The following is a 20,531-nucleotide window of genomic DNA, read 5'->3' on the forward strand; positions in this document are numbered from 1 at the left end:
TTTTCTGCAATTTCTGGTGCGTGGCCTCTATCACGCGTCTGCGTGGGTCACGCGGTCGCGTCATTCGGAGCTTTTCCTTGCCACGCGGTCGCGTCAGTTATGCGACCGTGTCATATACGTTCTGCTTAAGGCACGCGATCGCGTCAGTCATGCGGCCTCGTCGCTATTGATTCGTGCTTGGAACGCGATCGCGTTGTCCATGCGATCGCGTGGATACCAGTTTCCTTAAAGCTCCGTTTTGCTTTCTCCCTTCCTTTTAGTATGTTTTCTTTTTCATCCTTTAAGTCATTTTGCCTTAGAAAATCTGAAACTACTCAACACACTAATCACGACATCGAATGGAAATAAAGGTAATTAAAATAATTAATTTTCAAAGCTTAGGAAACATGTTTTTCACAATATGACATAATAAGGAAAGGAAAGTAAAACCATGCAATTAATGTGAATAAGTAGGTGAAGGAATATATAAATCACTCAATTTAAGTACAAAAGAACTCATGAAATATGGGTTTATCAACCTCCCCACACTTAAACACTAGCGTGTCCTCATGCTAAGCTCAAGAGAAACTATAAAGGAATGAAGAGGAATGGTGGGATGCATGAGATGCAACCTATAAATGTAACTAAATAAAAAATGTTTCTACTTACTTGGTTAAAAGCAAATAAATCCCCAAGAATAAATATGAACTGGATTTCACTAATTCAAATCATAAAAAAATGAAGTACAAATAGACTTGTAAGAAGAAAACAGCTTAGGAAAGTAAGGAACAAGGAATTGAGCATCGAACCCTTACTGGTAGTGTATATCACTCTTAATCACTCAAGTGTTTTAGGTTCGATTCTCTCAATTCTCTACTAACCTTGCTTTCTAAGGCTTGCTCTTCATCTAACAATCAACATAAATTTAATGCACAGATACACATATCAAGAGGTCTTTTAAGGGTTGTAATGGGGTTAGGGTCAAGGTAGGATTGTATTTGGTCAAGTGGACTAAAATCTGAATCCTTAATTAACTGAAACTTTCCCACTTAAACAATCCATGTAATCATAATACAACATCTAACCATCCATTAACCATGTTTTCCACATATTCATGCATTCTAATTTCAAGTACAACTCATATGCATTGCTTTCACCACTTACTTTGGGGCATTTTGTCCCCTTTCACTTATTTTGCTCTCTTTATATATATATATTTTTTTTTTCTCAATGCATATGATTAATTTATTGAATGCATGAACATGTCCTAAACATTTCTTTCACATTTTCAGAAAATTCTAACATACTCAATTCTCAAACCAGATGTTTCCAAACCCACTCTTCCCCACACTTAATTCATAAGCATTCTCACTAGTCTAAGCTAACTAAGGATTCAAATTAAGGACATTATTGTTTTTTCGCTTAGAGTTAATGATGTGCTAAAATAAAGAACAAAAGGGGTAAAATAGGCTCAAAATTGGTTTGCAATAGATAATGAAAAGGTTAAGGCCATATGGGTATGTAAGCTCAGTGAAACAAGGCCTCAATCATATAAGTGTATGCATACATTAAACAATGGAAATATAGAATTAAGCAAGACAAAGATCACAATTTTAGAGAGAGAAACACACACCAAAAATAAAATATTGGTTGATAAAATGCAACCAATCAAATCGGCTCAAGATCTCATTGGTTTTGTGTGTTCGAGCTTTAAACCATCTTCCAAAATAAAATTTCTTTCATACAAGTTTTTCAAAAAGTTTTATTCAAATTAGTGAAATACTATAAAAATTTCTTGAAAAAGAAAATATTACTTTAACCAAGTGGTAAAATATGCACAAAAAGAAACAAGCATGCAAATGCAACAATGAAAAATAAAAATTTGGTGTTGAGAAGGGGCTAACTAACCCGTGGAGATCGGTATTGACCTCCCCACACTTAAAGATTGCACCGTCCTCGGTGCATGCTGAGAAGTACAGGTGGGCGGGTGTTGTGGTTCCTCAGCTGTTGCTCGTTGTAGAAGCTTTCTCTTTACCCGTTCTGGTGGCCAGCCTGAAAAAGATAGAAGAGAAAGGCACATGAAGTCAAAGGGGTGGAGCAAAGAGGAGGGTGGTACGAGTGATAATCATGCCAAGCAAAAGAAATAGTGAATGAAAGACATGGTCGCGATTCCATGTGATCAGTTCATCAATGGAAATATAGCAAGGCATGGGAGCATTGGATGCAAGATGTTTATTAGCATGCCGGCAAGGGCATGAGTAGCATAGATCAAGCATCAAAAGCTTTTAATGTATTGTTAGTCGTGAGAAACTAACAATAATGTTTGTATTAACAATTATATTTAATTAATAAAATAGTAAAGGGAATTTGTGAAAAGCAGGCATTTATAGTAGTAGATTAAAAGAAGTCTTAAAAATGGTGCACAATGCCATACGGGCGTTTTCACAAATACATAGCATGCACGGTAAATAAGCTATTCGAAAATATTAAATTGAACATGCAAGCAACCCTTTAAAAATTAATTGTCAAACAATTCCCTTAATAATCCACAAGCAAAATATGGTAAATAATTACCCAAATAAATTTCTAACACCAATGAAAATAATGCAATGAATGAAAGTATGCAAATGAATTAAAATAAAATAAAAAGAAAAATAAGAAGAATGAGAAGGGAAAGAAGGGAAGAAGAAAGGAGGGAGGAAAAATTAGGATTGGGGAAAAAAAGATGAGATATTTGGCAAATTAAGATAATCTGTGCGGCGCAAGCGACGCGAACGCGTGGGGGACGCGTTCGCGCGATTGTGCTTTAAGTTAGAGGACGCGGTCGCGTCGGTCACGCGGTCGCATGACCCATGTGATGCTTCTGGCGCGAGTGCAGCCTCGCCCCTGCACAACTCTCTGTTCAAATTAATTTATTTGCCAAAATTGGGGTGACGCGATCGCGTGGGTGACGCGATCGCGTGGATGGCCATTTTTGAAAAACGACGTGGACGCGTGGGGCACGCGGTCGCATGGGAGGGCTTGGGCTTCTAGCACGAGGCCAGCCCAATTCCAGCACAACTTTCAGCCATACACCCTTTTTACGCCGATTTCAGGTCACGCGGCCGCGTGGGTGACGTGGTCGCGTGGGAGGCTATTTTTCCAAATGATGCGGACGCGTGGTCGACGCATTCGCGTGGAGTCAATTTGTGCTAATAGCGCGCCTCCAGCCCTGCTCCTGCGTAAGTCTCTGTTCATATTAATATTGTCTCCCATCTCCTTGCGACGCGGACGCGTCGCTGATGCGGTCGCGTCGCGTGCTCGCTTTTTTTTTTTTTAATAACTGAAAAATGCAGAATGCAGAATGCAATGCTTAATGTGAATGAGATGCAAAATTCCAGGTTCAATATAATAAATAAAATAAAACTTGAAAACAAACAAAACTAAATAAAGAGAAACAATCATACCATGGTGGGTTGTCTCCCACCTAGCACTTTTAGTTAAAGTCCTTAAGTTGGACATTTGATGAGCTTCCTGTCATGGTGGCTTATGCTTGTACTGATCCAGGAATCCCCACCAATGTTTGTATCTCCAGTAACCTCCGGGGTCCCAGACTAAGCACGTAAAGCCCTTACGAAGCTTCAAATAGATTCTTAGGCTCCCGGGGTGACAAATGTCAGAACAGATTCCAGGATCCCAAACTTTACCTTTACACCCGTTTTGTCTTGATCTGCATTTTTCTAGCCGGGTGAAGGGTGATCTGAATTCTCACTGCAGCGACGAAACAGCTTCCTATACCCATTCAGTTGAGCTCTATACCAACCTTTGCGTTTAAACTTAAAGCTTCCAACCATAATGAACCTTGTAGGACAAGTCTTACCACTGGCCATCTTCCGCTTACTCTTAATGTCACAAAGAGCTCTAAGTTGACCATCCGTCTCCAGTAGCCCATATTCAAGTGGGATTAGAAAGCTATGAGATATGAATTTTACCCACTTGAATGTTGTGAAGGATGATGGCAACTTAGGGGGAGGCGTTTTTAATGAAATTGCAAGCTCCACTCCCTTGTGCTCTTCTTTGATAATTACCACCTCTTTGCAAACTTCTTCAATTTCAACCTCTTCCTCTTGGCAGCTCTCTTTCAATTCAATCTCCTTTTCCTTGCTTTCCAAGGGCATGGGAGGTTGTGCTTCTTCTTTTTGAATCCCCATCTCTTGATCAACCCCTTCCAAGTCTTCAACTATGATATGCTTTGGAGGTTGTACACCCTCTTCAGCATCAATTTCAACCGTCTTGGAAGGAGGCTCTATGTCTTGTCTTTCCCATGGAGGTTCTGCGTCTCCTAAGTCTTCAACCAACTCTTCTTTTTGAACAATGATAGCTTCTTCTACTTGTTCTAGTATGAATTCATGCTCTGTCTTGTCCACTGGAGTTTCTGGTATCTCCTTTATGCTATGCTCTTCACTAGACTGTCCACATGGGGCTGTGGCTGATCCTTGTGTATTTAAGCATCGAGAAGCCCATTGAATTAATACTTTCCCCAGTTGTTGAGTGGTTGCCTGAAATCGATCCATTATTTCCTTGAGACGATCCTTTGCCTCTTGATTCACTCGGTTTTCATAAGTAGGATCATAATGCTCTTGGATTGATGGATATGGAGATGGTGAATATTGAAGTGGTGGTTCTTGTGAGTAATTGGGTTGGAATTGGGGTGGTTCTATATATGGTTCATATGGCTCATAAGGTGGTTGGTATGGTGGTTGAGGGTTAGGGTCATATGGAGGTGAATGGCGGAAAGGGGCTTGTGAGTGTGGTGGGTTGAGGTTGTGTTGAAAGGATGATCTTTGAGCATAGGGTGGGGCTTGTTGGTAGCTACAAGGTGGTCCACCATATCTATCAGCTTGGGATGCATTGTAGCCTGGTCTTTGTCCATGATATCTAGGATGGTGTTGTTGCCTAAAGGGTTGATTAGATCCTCTTGGCTCCATCCATCCTTGATTGGTCTGACCTTGATGCATATTCCTGCTGTGGTTTCTATTTCCTTCAACAAAGTTAGAACCAAACTCAAAGCGAGAGGGGTGAGAATTCATAGTAATTAATAAAAATTAAAAACACAAATAAATAAACAAGCAAAAGAAATTTTTTTTTAAATATTTACAATAACCAATAATAAGGCACACGTTTGCAATTCCCCGGCAACGGCGCCATTTTGACGTTAGGATTTTTGCCAGTAAAGAATGTCATAAAAACAGTCGCGTTGTAGATATAGTCTCTAAACCGACAAAAATCCCTTCGTACAAACGTTTTGGTTGTCACAAGTAACAAACCCCTTTAAAAATTGTTAACCGAGTATTTAAACCTCGGGTCGTCTTCTCAAGGAATTGCAGGGAAGTATGTTCTTATTATTGGTTATGAAAAAGTGTGTTTGGGGTTTTGGAAGTAAGGTGAAAATATATTATATGACAAGTAAAATAAAATAATAATAGCTGTAAAATAAACCTTTGGCAAGGTATAAGAACTGGAGGTCCTTTCCTAGTTATCCTTATCAATTGTGATGAGAATTGGATTTTTCTCCCACTTTGTTAACCTCTAACTATGAAGGTAAGTTTAGTGGATGAATTCCAATTTTCAATCAACAATGAGTTTAATAACTCTAGAGTTACCAATTATTTAACCAAAGCCAAAAGAGGAAAAACTAAATCTACTAGAATAACAATATCCTCAGATTGGGAATAATAAAAAGGGACAATCATAAACTAAAATTCCTCAAATATCATTAAATAAAAATGTAATCAACAGCCAATTGGGCAACATCAATCAAATATAATAAAAGCTTCAGAGTAATCAAAATACAAAAGAGAAATTTAAATAGTAAAAAGGAATATTAAACCTGGGATCAAGAGTCACTCTAGAAATCTAAGAGAAGTCCTAAATCCTAATTTCTAAAAACACTACCTAAATCCTAAGAGAGAGAGAGAGGAGAGAACCTCTCTCTCCAAAACTACATTTAAAACATGAGAAGTGAATTATGAGAGCCTCCTAATGAATGGATGCATTCCCCCACTTTATAGCCTCTGGTCTATGCCTTCTGGACTTGGATTTGGGCCAAAAAGGGACTCAGAACTCATTATGAGCGTTTTCTACAATTTCTGGTGCGTGGCCTCTATCACGCGTCTGCGTGGGTCACGCGTCCAGGTGGGTCACGCGGTCGCGTCATTCGGAGCTTTTCCTTGCCACGCGGTCGCGTCAGTTATGCGACCGCGTCATATACGTTCTGCTTAAGGCACGCGGTCGCGTCAGTCATGCGGCCGCGTCGCTACTGATTCGTGCTTGGCACGCGATCGCGTCGTCCATGCGATCGCGTGGATACCAGTTTCCTTAAAGCTCCATTTTGCTTCTCCTTTCCTTTTAGTATGTTTCCTTTTTCATCTTTTAAGTCATTTTGCCTTAGAAAATCTGAAACTACTCAACACACTAATCACGACATCGAATGGAAATAAAGGTAATTAAAATAATTAATTTTCAAAGCTTAGGAAACATGTTTTTCACAATATGACATAATAAGGAAGGTAAAGTAAAACCATGCAATTAATGTGAATAAGTAGGTGAAGGATTATATAAATCACTCAATTTAAGCACAAAAGAACTCATGAAATATGGGTTTATCACCCTCCCAGTACTCTTCCAAGCAATACAGAAGAGAATCCAAAGGGAGAGTGTAAGGCCATCAACATGGCCGAATTTGGAGAGGAGGAAAAGGCAGTGATCGCCAATGAGGAAGACCTCAGTGGATGTCCACTGGCCTCCAATGAGTTCCCTAATGAGGAACCATGGGAATCTAAGGCTCACACTGAGACCATAGAGATTCCATTGGATTTACTTCTGCCATTCATGAGCTCTGATGAGTATTCTTCCTCTGAAGAGGACGAAAATGTCACTGAAGAGCAAGTTGCTAAGTACCTTGGAGCAATCATGAAGCTAAATGACAAGTTATTTGGTAATGAGACTTGGGAGGATGAACCCCCTTCGCTCACCAAAGAACTGGATGACTTGACTAGGCAGAGATTACCTCAAAAGAGACAGGATCCTGGGAAGTTCTCAATACCTTGTACCATAGGCACCACGACCTTTGAGAAGGCTCTGTGTGACCTAGGGTCAAGCATAAACCTCATGCCTCTCTCTGTAATGGAGAAGTTAGGGATCTTTGAGGTGCAAGCTACAAGAATCTCACTAGAGATGGCAGACAATTCAAGAAAACAAGCTTATGGACTTGTAGAGGATGTTCTGGTAAAGGTTGAAGACCATTACATCCCTGTTGATTTCATAGTCCTAGAGACTAGGAAGTACATGGATGAATCCATCATCCATGGCAGACCCTTCCTAGCCACAACAAAGGCTGTGATTGATGTTGACAGAGGAGAATTGATCATTCAAGTGAATGAAGAATCCTTTGTGTTTAAGGCTCAAGGATACCCCTCTGTAACCATGGAAAGGAAGCATGAAAAGCTTCCCTCAAAACAAAGTCAAATAGAGCCCCCACAGTCAAACTCTAAGTTTGGTGTTGGGAGGCCACAACCAAATTCTAAGTTTCGTGTTGAACCCACACATTCAAACTCTAAGTTTGGTGTTGGGAGGTTCCAACATTGCTCTGAACATCTGTGAGGCTCCATGAGAGCCCACTGTCAAGCTGCTGACATTAAAGAAGCGCTTGTTGGGAGGCAACCCAATGTTATATTTATCTATTTTTCTTTGTTATTTTATGTTTTCTATAGGTTGATGATCATGGGAAGTCACAAAATCAATTGAAAAAGCAAAAACAGAATAAAAAACAGAAAGAAAAAAATAGCACACCCTGGTGGAAAATCTGCTGGCGTTTAAACGCCAGTGAAGATAACAGAATGGGCATTTAACGTAAATGCCCAGTCTGGCACTATTCTGGGCGTTTAACGCCAGAAAGGGGCACCAAACTGGCGTTGAACGCCAGGAATGGGCAAGAAGCTGGCGTTAAACCCCTGAAATGGGCACCAGCCCAGTGTCTAATGCCAGGATTGGCAGAAGGAGCATTTTTGCTCGCCACTTGGTGCAGGGATGAATTATCCTTGACACCTCAGGATCTGTAGACCCCACAGGATCCCCACCTACCCCAACACTCTCTCTCTTCTTCACCCATTCACCAATCACCTCAACACCTCTTCCCCAAAAACCCCTCACCTATCAAATCCTACCATTCTCTTCACCACTGACATCCATCCTTCATAAAACCCTACCTACCTCCCCATTCAAATTCAAACCACTTTCCCTCCCAAACCCACCCATAATGGCCGAACGTTACCCCTCTCTCCACCCCTATATAAACCCATCTTCACTCCTTCATTTTCACACAACCTACACACTACTTCTCCCCCTTCGCCGAAAAACAAAGCCACCTCCATCTCCTCTATTTCTTCTTCTTCCACTCTCTTCTTTCTTCTTTTTCTCGGGGACGAGCAAACCTTCTAAGTTTGGTGTGGTAAAAGCATTGCTTTTTGTTTTTCCATAACCATTTATGGCATCTAAGGCCAGAGAAACCTCTAGAAAGAGAAAAGGAAAGGCAAAAGCTTCCACCTCCGAGTCATGGGAGATGGAGAGATTCATCTCAAGGGTGCATCAAGACCACTTCCATGAAGTTGTGGCCATGAAGAAGGTGATCCCCGAGGTCCCTTTCAAACTCAAAAAGAGTGAATATTCAGAGATCTGACATGAGATCCAAAGAAGAGGTTGGGAAGTTCTTACCAACCCCATTCAACAAGTCAGAATCTTAATGGTTCAAGAGTTCTATGCCAATGCATGGATCACCAAGAACCATGATCAAAGTGTGAACCCGGACCCAAAGAATTGGCTTACAATGGTTCAGGGGAAATGCTTAGATTTTAGTCCGAAAAATGTAAGGTTGTCATTCAACTTGCCCATGATGCAAGGAGATGAACACCCTTACACTAGAATGGTCAACTTTGATCAAAGGTTGGACCAAGTCTTCATAGACATTTGTGAAGAGGGTGCTCAATAGAAGAGAGATTCAAGAGGGAAGCCGATTCAACTGAGAAGGCATGACCTCAAGCCCGTGGCTAGGGGATGGTTGGAGTTTATCCAACGCTCAATCATTCCCACTAGCAACCAGTCCGAAGTTACTATAGACCGGGCTATCATGATTCATAGCATCATGATTGGAGAGGAAGTAGAAGTTCATGAGGTTATATCCCAAGAACTTTATAAGGTGGCAGACAAGTCCTCTACCTTGGCAAGGTTAGCCTTCCCTCATCTTATTTGTCACCTCTGTAATTCAGTTGGAATTAACATAGAGGGAGACATCCTCATTGATGAGGACAAGCCCATCACTAAGAAGAGGATGGAGCAAACAAGAGATCTCACTCATGGGACATGAGGAAATTCCTCATCATGAAATCCCTGAGATGCCTCAAGGGATGCACTTTCCTCCACAAAACTATTAGGAGCAAATCAACACCTCCCTAGGAGAATTGAGTTCCAACATGGAACAACTAAGGGTGGAGCACCAAGAACATTCCATCCTCCTCCATGAAATTAGAGAAGATCAAAGAATCATGAGAGAGGAGCAACAAAGGCAAGGAAGAGACATTGAGGAGCTCAAGCACTCCATAAGATCTTCAAGACGAAGAACAAGCCGCCATCACTAAGGTGGACCTGTTCTTTAATCTCCTTGTTCTTTATTTTTCTGTTTTTTTCGAAAATTATGCTTTATGTTTTATTTATGTTTGTGTCTTATGATCATTAGTGTCTTAGTGTCTATGCCTTAAAGTTATGAATGTCCTATGAATCCATCACCTTTCTTAAATGAAAAATGTTCTTAATTAAAAAAGAGAAGAATTGCATGAATTTTGAATTTTATAACAGATTAATTATTTTGATGTGGTGGCAATACTTTGACTTCTGAATGTATGCTTGAACAGTGCATATGTCTTTTGAATTTGTTGTTCATGAATGTTGGCTCTTGAAAGAATGATGAAAAAAGGAAACATGTTACTGAGGATCTGAAAAATCATAAAAATGATTCTTGAAGCAAGAAAAAGCAGTGAATACAAAAAAAAGAGAGATTATGTGCGAAAAAAAAAAGAGAATAAGCCAACAGCCCTTTAAACCAAAAGGCAAGGGTAAAAATGAAGTCGTGATCCAAGGCCAAAAAAGAGTGTGCTTAAGAACCCTGGATACCTCTAATTGGGGACTCTAGCAAAGCTGAGTCACAATCTGAAAAGGTCCACCCAATTATGTGTCTGTGGTATGTATGTATCCGGTGGTAATACTGGAAGATAGAGTGCTTTGGGCCACCGCCAAGACTCATAAAGTAGCTGTGTTCAAGAATCATCATACTTAACTAGGAGAATCAATAACACTATCTGGATTCTGAGTTCCTATAGAAGCCAATCATTCTGAATTTCAAAGGATAGAGTGAGATGCCAAAACTGTTCAGAGGCAAAAAGCTAAAAGCCCCGCTCATCTAATTAATACTGATCTTCATAGATGTTTTTGAGCTCTTGAGCTTCTGTAGGCGTCTTCTTGAGATGAAGAGATCCTCCAGCAGAGCTATCCAAAGACATCTTGGATAGTTCAGAGAGACCATCATAGAAAATACCTATGATGCTCCATTCAGAAAGCATGTCAGAGGGACATTTTTTGATTAATTGTTTGTATCTTTCCTAAGCTTCATAGAGGGATTCTCCATCCTTCTGTCTGAAGGTTTGGACTTCCACTCTAAGCTTACTCAATTTTTGAGGTGGAAAGAACTTTGCCAAGAAGGCATTGACTAGCTTTTCCCAAGAGTCCAGGCTTTCTTTAGGTTGTGAGTCCAACCATGTCCTAGCTCTGTCTTTTACAACAAAAGGGAATAGCATCAGTCTGTAGACCTCAGGGTCAACCCCATTAGTCTTGACTGTGTCACAGATTTGCAAGAACTCAGCTAAAAACTGATGAGGATCTTCCAATGGAAGTCCATGGAACTTGCAATTCTGTTGCATTAGAGAAACTAATTGAGGCTTAAGCTCAAAGTTGTTTGCTCCAATGGCAGGGATAGAGATGCTTCTCCCATAGAAGTTGGGAGTAGGTGCAGTAAAGTCACCCAGCACCTTCCTTGCATTGTTGGCATTGTTGTTGTTTTCGGCTGCCATGTGTTCTTCTTCTTTGAAGAATTCGGTCAGGTCCTCTAAAGAGAGTTGTGCTTTAGCTTCTCTTAGCTTTCTCTTCAAGGTCCTCTCAGGTTCAGGGTCAGCTTCAACAAGAATGCCTTTGTCTCTGCTCCTGCTCATAAGAAAGAGAAGGGAACAAGAAGATGTGGAATCCTCTATGTCACAGTATAGAGATTCCTTGAGGTGTCAGAGGAAACGAAAAATAGAAGAAGGAAGCAGAAAATTCGAACTTATCAAAGAAGATGGAGTTCAAATTTTGCATTAAGGAATAGTGTTAGTCCATAAATAGAAGAATGTGAGAAGAAGGGAAGAAATTTTCGAAAATTAAGTAAAAGATTTTGAAAACATTTTGAAAAACATTACTTGATTTTCGAAAATAAAAGTGGGAAAGAAGTCAAGTGATTTTTGAAAAAGATTTTGAAATTAGAAATAAAAAAGATTTGATTGAAAACTATTTTGAAAAAGATGTGGTTAAAAAGATATGATTGGTTTTAAAAAAGTGTGATTGAGAAGATATGATTTGAAAAACATTTTAAAAGATTTGATTTTGAAAATTAATAACTTGGCTATCAAGAAAAAGATATGATCCAAACATTAAACCTTTCTCAACAGAAAAGGCAACATACTTGATTTGTTGAATCAAATTATTAATTGATAGCAAGTATCTTTGGAAAGGGAAAGAAATTGATTTTGAAAACATTTGATTGAAAAGATATGATTTGAAAAAGATTTGATTTTGAAAAACTTTTGAAAACTTGAAAAAAAATTGATTTGAAAACAAAATCTTCCCCCTTGTGCCATCCTGGCGTTAAACGCCCAGAATGGTGCACATTCTGGCGTTTAACGCCCAAACTACTACCTTTTTGGGCTTTAAACGCCCAACCAGGCACCCTGGCTGGCGTTTAAACACCAGTCTGTCTTCTTCACTGGGCATTTTTGAATGCCCAGCTTTTTCTGTGTGATTCCTCTGCAGTATGTTCTGAATCTTCAATTCTCTGTATTATTGACTTGAAAAGATACAAATTAAAAATATTTTTGGATTTTTAATAATAAGGAATAATCAAAATGCAACTAAAATCAAATAATAATGCATGCAAGACACAAAACTTAGCAGTTTGTATACTACTGACACTAATGAGAATGCATATGAGACACACAAAATACTCAAGTCAAGAGAATTTAAAGATTAGAGTAGGAAATAATCAAGAATTACTTGAAGATCCTTAAGACACATGAATGAATGCATGCAATTGACACTAAACTTAAGATAAGACTCTAGACTCAAACAAGAAATATTTTTGGATTTTATGATTTTATAATTTTTTTGGATTTTTCGAAAATTATGTAGAAAAAGAAAATAAAGGTATCAAAATTCTTAATGAGAATTCCAGGAATCATGCAATGTTAGTCTAAAGCTTTAGTCTAAAGGAATTAGACATGGCCGGCCAAGCTTCAGCAGGACATTGCATTCAAGAGCTAAATTGATGAGAATCAATCAGCTTTGATGATGATAAGAACATCACCTTGAAACACTAGAATTCATTCTTAAGAACTCTGAAGAAAAATACCTAATCTAAGCAACAAGATGAACCGTCAGTTGTCTATACACAAACAATCCCCGGCAACGGCGCCAAAAACTTGGTGCATGAAATTGTGATCACTACAACTTCACACAACTAACCAGCAAGTGCACTGGGTCGTCCAAGTAATACCTTACGTGAGTAAGGGTCGATCCCACGGAGATTGTTGGTATGAAGCAAGCTATGGTCACCTTGTAAATCTCAGTCAGGCAGACTCAAATGGGTATAATGGTATACGAATAAAGCATAAAGATAAAGATAGAGATACTTATGTAGTTCATTGGTAGGAACTTCAGATAAGCGCATGAAGATGCCTTCCCTTCCGTCTCTCTGCTTTCCTACTGTCTTCATCCAATCCTTCTTACTCCTTTCCATGGCAAGCTTATGCAAGGGTTTCACCGTTGTCAGTGGCTACCTCCCATTCTCTCATTGGAAATGTTCAACGCACCCTGTCACGGCACGGCTATCCATCTGTCGGTTCTCAATCAGGCCGGAATAGAATCCAGTGATTCTTTTGCGTCTGTCACTAACGCCCCGCCCTCAGGAGTTTGAAGCACGTCACAGTCATTCAATCATTGAATCCTACTCAGAATACCACAGACAAGGTTAGACCTTCCGGATTCTCTTGAATGCCGCCATCAGTTCTCGCCTATACCACGAAGATTCCGGTTAAAGAATCCAAGAGATATTCACTAGAGCCTCGTATGCTTGTAGAACAAGAGTGGTTGTCAGTCACTTTGTTCATGAGTGAGAATGATGATGAGTGTCACGGATCATCACATTCATCAAGTTGAAGAACAAGTGATATCTTGGACAAAGAACAAGCGGAATTGAATAGAAGAACAATAGTAATTGCATTAATACTCGAGGTACAGCAGAGCTCCACACCTTAATCTATGGTGTGTAGAAACTTCACCGTTGAAAATACATAAGAACAAAAGTGATCATTGGTTTCGGCCCCAGAGAGGGAACCAGAAGAACCAAGATGAAAATACAATAGTAAATGGTCCTATATATAGAGAACTAGTAGCCTAGGGTGTACAGAGATGAGTAAATGACATAAAAATCCACTTCCGGGCCCACTTGGTGTGTGCTTGGGCTGAGCATTGAAGCATTTTCGTGTAGAGACTCTTCTTGGAGTTAAACGCTAGCTTTTATGCCAGTTTGGGCGTTTAACTCCCATCTAGGTGCCAGTTCCGGCGTTTAACGCTGGAATTTCTTGAGGTAACTTTGAACGCCGGTTTGGGCCATCAAATCTTGGGCAAAGTATGGACTATCATATATTGCTGGAAAGCCCAGGATGTCTACTTTCCAACGCCGTTGAGAGCGCGCCAATTGGGCTTCTGTAGCTCCAGAAAATCCACTTCGAGTGCAGGGAGATCAGAATCCAACAGCATCTGCAGTCCTTTTCAGTCTCTGAATCAGATTTTTGCTCAGGTCCCTCAATTTCAGCCAGAAAATACCTGAAATCATAGAAAAACACACAAACTCATAGTAAAGTCCAGAAAAGTGAATTTTAACTAAAAACTAATAAAAATATACTAAGAACTCAACTAAAACTACCAAAAACATACTAAAAACAATGCCAAAAAGCGTACAAATTATCCGCTCATCAATAAGGCACCCCTAAGAGCTTATTCATCCAAGCATATCCCTTGCACAGGAACACCACAGACACATGCCTCAATATTCAAACCCTTGGTGCCTAGCCCTATTTCTTATTGTTTTTCTTTCCTTTTCAAACTCTTATTGTTCTTTCTCTTCTCTTATTGGGATATTATTGTTTGGTTAGTCTCATATGGTGTGTCTCAAGCGTGTGAATTGGAGCATATAGTTGCCTATACACCTTGTTAGTGAACCAACTTAGCTAATCAATGACCCTACCACAAACATTCAGAATTTGCTTCACAAGATAACTCCACTCTTGTTTTTCATAATTTTTTCTTTTTAATTGACTTAAAAGGACAAGCATACATGTAAGCATGATGAAAATGAGAGACAGGGACCTAGACCAACACACTTAGACCTAAACACTGAAATCCTAAAGGCAGAATTTAAAATTACTAAGCTACTATGGAAGCATATTCTATTTCATACATGATTTTCCTTATTTAAAGCTTGAAAAAGATAGAACTAAGAAGGAACTCCACCACCTTTTACTTATTGGAATGCTCATGTTCCTTTGTTCCCTTCTCCTTGGGGTCCTTCTTGATTGCTTGAATCCCCATTTCCCTTGCGCTTCCCGATAAGCTTTTTCCAGAAACCAGCATCCTCCATCTTCTTCTTTAATGCTTCCTTCTGTTGTTTCACCTTCCTTTTCTCTTGTTCTATTAAGTCTTTGCAGACTGCATCATAACTTGGGATGGCAGGGTGCAAATTATGCATATGCCCAGCCATATAAGTCAACTTGGCCTGAGTGTTTATGCTAAACTCTTCCCGATGCAGTTGCCGTCCTTCATTGAGCATGCTGAACTCGTTGAATGCTTTCATCTGAGCCAACTGTCGTTGGTTGAGTTTTTGAAGAGATTTGTTTTGACGCTCTTAACTTTCAGTTACTTGATTGATGGCTTGGGTGAGCTGGGAGTAATGCTCCTATTGCTGCTCCATTTGTTGTTTTTGCCACTCCCTTTGTTGATTCATCCAATTGGAGAGTAGTTCTTCTTGACGATCCATCCTTCGGGATTGAATGTGCAGTTGTTGTTCTTGTCCCTCCATATAACTCCTTGCTAGATCTTCAATGGTTTCGTGAATGTGATTCAAGTTTATATTAGTTGGATCATAAAACTCTTCTTGCTGGTATTCTTCTTGGTGAGGTTCTTCTTGGTGAGGTTCTTGTTGTAATGTTCTTTTCCTTATCTGAGGCCTTCTTTGTTGTTGAACGGGTGCCACATAGGTTATACGCTGGAGCGTGACTAACCTCCCAGGGTTCATCCATTTTGGATTGTTATCTTCGAATACTACCTTGGCTTTCATACAAAGTCTAAGGATGGTGCTAGGGTACCAAAGTCTAGCACCTGGATCATTTCTCTCGGCTGAATCTTGGATTTCCTCAGCTATAATTTCATGCACATTGATGCCTCCACCCTTTATTAAGCAATGTACCATAGTAGCTCAAGCAATGTTGACCTCAGAATTATTTGCGGTCGGGAGGATAGATCTCCTCACAAGCTCAAACCATCCCTTGGCTTCTGGGATGAGGTCTCCTCTCCTAATGAACCGTGGTCTTCTATCTGAGTACCTTTCCCAATCAGACCCTATAACACACATATCATTCACAATTTCTTCAAGTTCATCATTGTCGGGGCCATTACTTATTCTTACTTGATTATTGGGCTCATCAAAATGCGGCGATCTCAACTGAAGAGTCCTTGTTATAGTATTGGGGCTGAAGTCCACCTTTGTTCCTCTCACGTAGCTTTTGAAGGTGGGGGCCCAGGTAATGTCTTCTCTGGCCACATTGGCATAGAACTCTTTGATGAGATTCGCATTTATCTTCGTTTCTGGGTTCGTGAGCTTTTGCCAGCCCCTCTGTTCAATCTTCTCTCTAATTTGAGAACACTCATCTTCATTGAACTGGAATGTCAACTCTGGCAATATTTTCTTGTGTTTTATCCGTTCAAATTGGAGCTCATGGAAGGCGGTCTTGAATCTCCCTCCATCGAAAGGGATGCTCTCCACCGGTTCTTTCCCCTTTTGGCTCTTGGAGCTTGATGATGCCATGAGTGAGAATTGGTGTGTGAAGATGTTGAGTGTGTGTGTTCGGAAGAAAGAAGAGAGATGGATTGAGAGGATGATTGCATATGGAGTGGGTTAGGGTGGGGTTATATAGGAGGATGATGAGATTGAAGGGTGTGGAATGATAGAAGAACCCAATGGTAGACGGTTGGGGTTCAACATTAGATGGGCACAAGGATCACCACCTTTATGAATTGATTGTTCGGTCTCCAAGGCTATCCTACTCCCAATGTTGCATGGCAACACTTCCCAAGGTGCTCCCCTTGAAGACAAGTGTGTAGTTATGTGGGTGAAGTGGCCGAAACCCCCCTTTTTCAATTGGTTGTCCCATCAAGTTCTTCCAACATTCCCTTCAAATTCATTGCAAAACAAAAGGAAAGAGAGATTAGTTTGAATTGTGGCGGTAAAAAAATTCGGAGGCTAGCCAACCCCTTTTTCTTTTTGTTTTTGCTTTTGACTAACTAAATGCCATTCATGAATGCAAATCAACCGACCAATCAAATGCCCATGTATGCAACGTTGGTGACACCAAACTTGTTTGTGATTATATGGTGCAACAAGATTCGATTAAAACTCTCATAATATGGAGTGTGTTCAAGCCCTCTTGGTGTGCCTTGAACACCAAACTTATCATGTACTATATGCTGCATGTAGAGATTCTTATAGGTGTTTGTCGAAGTTGATTTAGAATCCATGAACCTTGCTTTATTAACCAATATTAAAGATTAAAAGGAAAGGGTATAAAACATAGGTTGCCTCCCATGAAGCGCTTCTTTAGCGTCATTAGCTTGACGTTTGGCCTTTGTCAGGGTGGTTGGCAGTGCTTCAAATCTTCCCCTCTTGCAGTGAATCTATCTCCATTGGCTTTGTTAAGAAGCTCCACATGTACTAAGGACAAAATTTTATTGATGGTGTACACTTGAGGCAGCTGAGATGGGATGGTGGGGAGATGAGGTGGGATAGGTGGAATATAGTCAGAGACCACTTCATCTCCTGGAGAGAAATCCTCTGTAGGGATCTTCTTGTTCCTCCATCCCTTTGGGGCCTTTTTCCTTGTGTCCCTCGATGTTACTTTGCTCCTTGTGGTTTCTTCTTTCAGGAGGGTTTTGTTGCTTGTCTCATATGACTCTGGTGGGTCTAGCTCCTCTTGGGTTACACTTGGCTGTTATTCCTTCTGACCACATTGCTTGTCAACCATAGGGGTTCTCAGGTGCGGTGCTTGTGCTACCGTGCTTGTCTCTTCCATCAGCTCCTTATTGTGCTCTTCCTTTGACTCTTTGTTATCATAATTTGCTTCTTGTGAGGGTTTGAATACGTTGAAGGTGAGCTGTTCATCGTGCCCTGCTTGTGGCTAAGAATGGCCTTCCCAGGATGATGGGATGGATGAGATTCTCTTCCATCTCTAGGATAACAAAGTCTGTGGGCAGGAAGTAGTTCCCAACCTTCACTAACACGTTTTCAACCACTCCTATTGCCTGTTTTTTAGTTTTGTCAGCCAATTTGATGATTACGTCCATGGGTGTTAGCTCATTGATTTGAAGCTTTTTCATGAGGGATAGAGGCATTAAGTTGATGCTTGCTCCCAGGTTACAGAGTCCCTTATCAATCATTGTCTTTCCTATAGCACAGGGGAAGTGAAAACTCCCTAGGTCCTTCTTCTTTGTAGGTGGCTCTATTTGAATAAGAGCACTACACTCCCTGTTCATCTTTATTGTTTGCCCACCCTTTAGTGAACTCTTTTTGGCCAGTAGCTCCTTTATGTACTTGATGAAGGAGGGCATCTGCTGGAGGGCCTTAATGAATGGTAGATTTACATCAAGAGAGGCAAACATGTCGAGGAACCTTGAATACATTCTCCTTGCTACACCAGCTTTGAGCCTTTGGGGAAAGGGTGCATGTGGGTTCAGGGTCTCCCCTTTCTTTAGCTCCTCCATGTGTGTGGGATGGGGTGCTTGATTTCTCCCTTCATACTTTTCCTTTGGATTGTCTTGGAAGTATTCTGTTTGTGTGTGCACTTCTTCCACACTCCTCTTATCACTTATAGTGATCATCTTGCAATCTTCCCACCTTACTTTTTTTGTTTCTCCTCTTGGGTTCTTCTCTGTGTCACTTGGGAAACTATCAGTAGGTTTGGGAAACTGTTGAGATAGATACCCCACTTGGGACTCCAACCTCTTCATGGTGTCTCCCTGGTTTTTGATATTGGCTCGCACTTCATCCTTGAACACTATGTTGTCTTGGACTTTTTTACATATGTCTTCAAGTAGAGTCTCAATTCTAGAGAGTCTATCTTCGGTTGGTGATGGTGGGTTGAGGTTAGGAGGTTGAGAAGGGTGATTAGGTGGGTGTTGATATGTTCTCTGTGAGGGGTGTTGGTGAGTTGCATTGTTGTTGGAATTATAGTTATTGCACCTCTAGTCTTGGCCTTGGTCTTGTTGGTTTCCCCACCCAAAATTAGGGTGGTTTCTCCAACCAGAATTGTAAGTTTTGGAGTATGGATCATGGGTCTGCCTGGGTGAGTTTCCCACATAATTGGCTTGTTCCCAGTCACTTTCTTCTCCTGCATTCACTCCTTCTTGAGCTGGTGCTGAAGTGATGGCTACTGCAACTTGGTTCTCTTCTACCTTCTTGGTAAGGTCAGCTAACTGCTTGGTGATCATCTTATTTTGAGCCAGCAGTGCATCCATGTGGTTCAGCTCCATCACTCTTCGAGTGTTGCTCCTTTCAGAAGCATAGAAGTAGTCATTCAGCCACAGTCTTTATGACATATATGGCCTCTTCAATGGTCTTCTTCTTGTTTAGAGAGCCCCCTGATGAATGGTCTACGGCCTTCTTTGACTCATAAGAAAGACCTTCATAGAAAATGTGCAGTTGAACCCATTCATTGAACATGTCTGGTGGGCACCTCCTTGTTAAGTCCTTAAACCTCTCCCATGCCTCATAGAGAGTTTTACCATCTTGTTGCCTGAAGGTTTGTACCTCCGCTCTCAGCCTATTGATTCTTTGAGGGGGATAGAATCTTGCCAAAAATTTGTTCACCACATCTTCCCAATTTGTTAAACTCTCCTTCGGGAAAGATTCCAGCCATTTAGGTGCTTTGTCCCTGAGTGAAAAAGGGAACAAAAGTAGTCTATAGACATCCGAATGAACACCATTAGACTTCACAGTGTCACAGATTCTTAGGAAGGTGGTTAGATGTTGATTGGGGTCTTCTTGGAAACTTCCTCCGAATGAACAATTATTCTGAACAAGGGTGATGAGCTGGGGTTTTAATTCAAAGTTATTGGCATGTATGGTTGGCTTCTGGATATTACTTCCACAATTTTCTGGGTTTGGATTGATGTAAGAACCTAGAACTCTTCTCTCTTGCTCAGTATGATTCACAGGGCCCTCTCTGGCATGGTTGTGAACTTCTCTTTCATGGTTGTTTTCTATGTTCTCCTTCATGTTTGTTTCAAAGTATTCTTCTTCTTCCTCAGCCCCAACAACTCTTTTCCCTCTTGCTTCCTTCCTTAATCTAAGGAAGATCCTCTCAGGTTCCGAATCAACGGATGTTGAAGCTCTGCTTCTTCTCCTTGTCATACAATTAATAGAGCACACAGCAAGCAATAGAATGAAGAGATTATTCTCGTTAGAGTGGCTGTTAGTATGAGTGGTGTAATTTATCAAACATTTAGTGGGTTAGTGAGTAGAATTGTAAAAAATAACAAAGAAAAAGAAAACAAAGAGGGAAGAGGGGATGAGGAAGAGAATAATCAAAAGAAAATGCTCAATCTAGTGAACTTCTAACTTAATCATTATCGATACAAAATCAATCCCCGGCAATGGCGCCATAAACTTGATGCACGAAAACTTGTCTCTCAACAAATTTTCCTTCCGCAAGTATACCGAATTGTCGTCAAGTAAAAACTCACAATAGAGTGAGGTCGAATCCTACAGGGATTGATTGGTCAAGCAACTTTAGTTGGAAGAGTGTGCTAGTTGAGCTAAACAGAAATTTAGTTGAGATTTGCAAAAAATTAAATGGCGGGAAAGTAAATTGTAGAAAGTAAATTGCAAAATC

General features: G+C 40.5%; 1 protein-coding gene and 1 non-coding gene across 2 annotated transcripts; one reads left to right on the forward strand and one right to left on the reverse strand.

The window, feature by feature from the left end:
* Positions 1-10,622: 10,622 nt before the first annotated feature.
* Positions 10,623-10,730, forward strand: LOC130977749 (small nucleolar RNA R71). Its single transcript, XR_009085427.1, has one exon. It is a non-coding gene; the product is annotated as a small nucleolar RNA R71 (small nucleolar RNA).
* A 6,903-nt stretch (positions 10,731-17,633) lies between these two features.
* Positions 17,634-18,648, reverse strand: LOC130975203 (uncharacterized). The gene is made up of 2 exons (XM_057900025.1): positions 18,060-18,648; positions 17,634-17,809 (listed from the first exon to the last, which is right to left on the reverse strand). Exons 1-2 carry the CDS (start codon positions 18,646-18,648, stop codon positions 17,634-17,636), a joined length of 765 nt encoding a protein of 254 aa, XP_057756008.1.
* Positions 18,649-20,531: the final 1,883 nt, after the last annotated feature.

The sequence above is a fragment of the Arachis stenosperma genome, chromosome 4 (assembly GCF_014773155.1).
Source record: "Arachis stenosperma cultivar V10309 chromosome 4, arast.V10309.gnm1.PFL2, whole genome shotgun sequence".
NCBI classification, from domain to species: Eukaryota; Viridiplantae; Streptophyta; class Magnoliopsida; order Fabales; family Fabaceae; genus Arachis; species Arachis stenosperma.

Bases quoted from the DNA above. Each gene is read 5' to 3' on its own strand.
- LOC130975203 (XM_057900025.1), bottom strand. From the start codon at position 18,648: ATGAAGAGGTTGGAGTCCCAAGTGGGGTATCTATCTCAACAGTTTCCC. The intron at 17,810-18,059 runs GTAACCTGGGAG...AGCCACAAGCAG, and splicing joins AATGATTGATAAGGGACTCT to GGCACGATGAACAGCTCACC.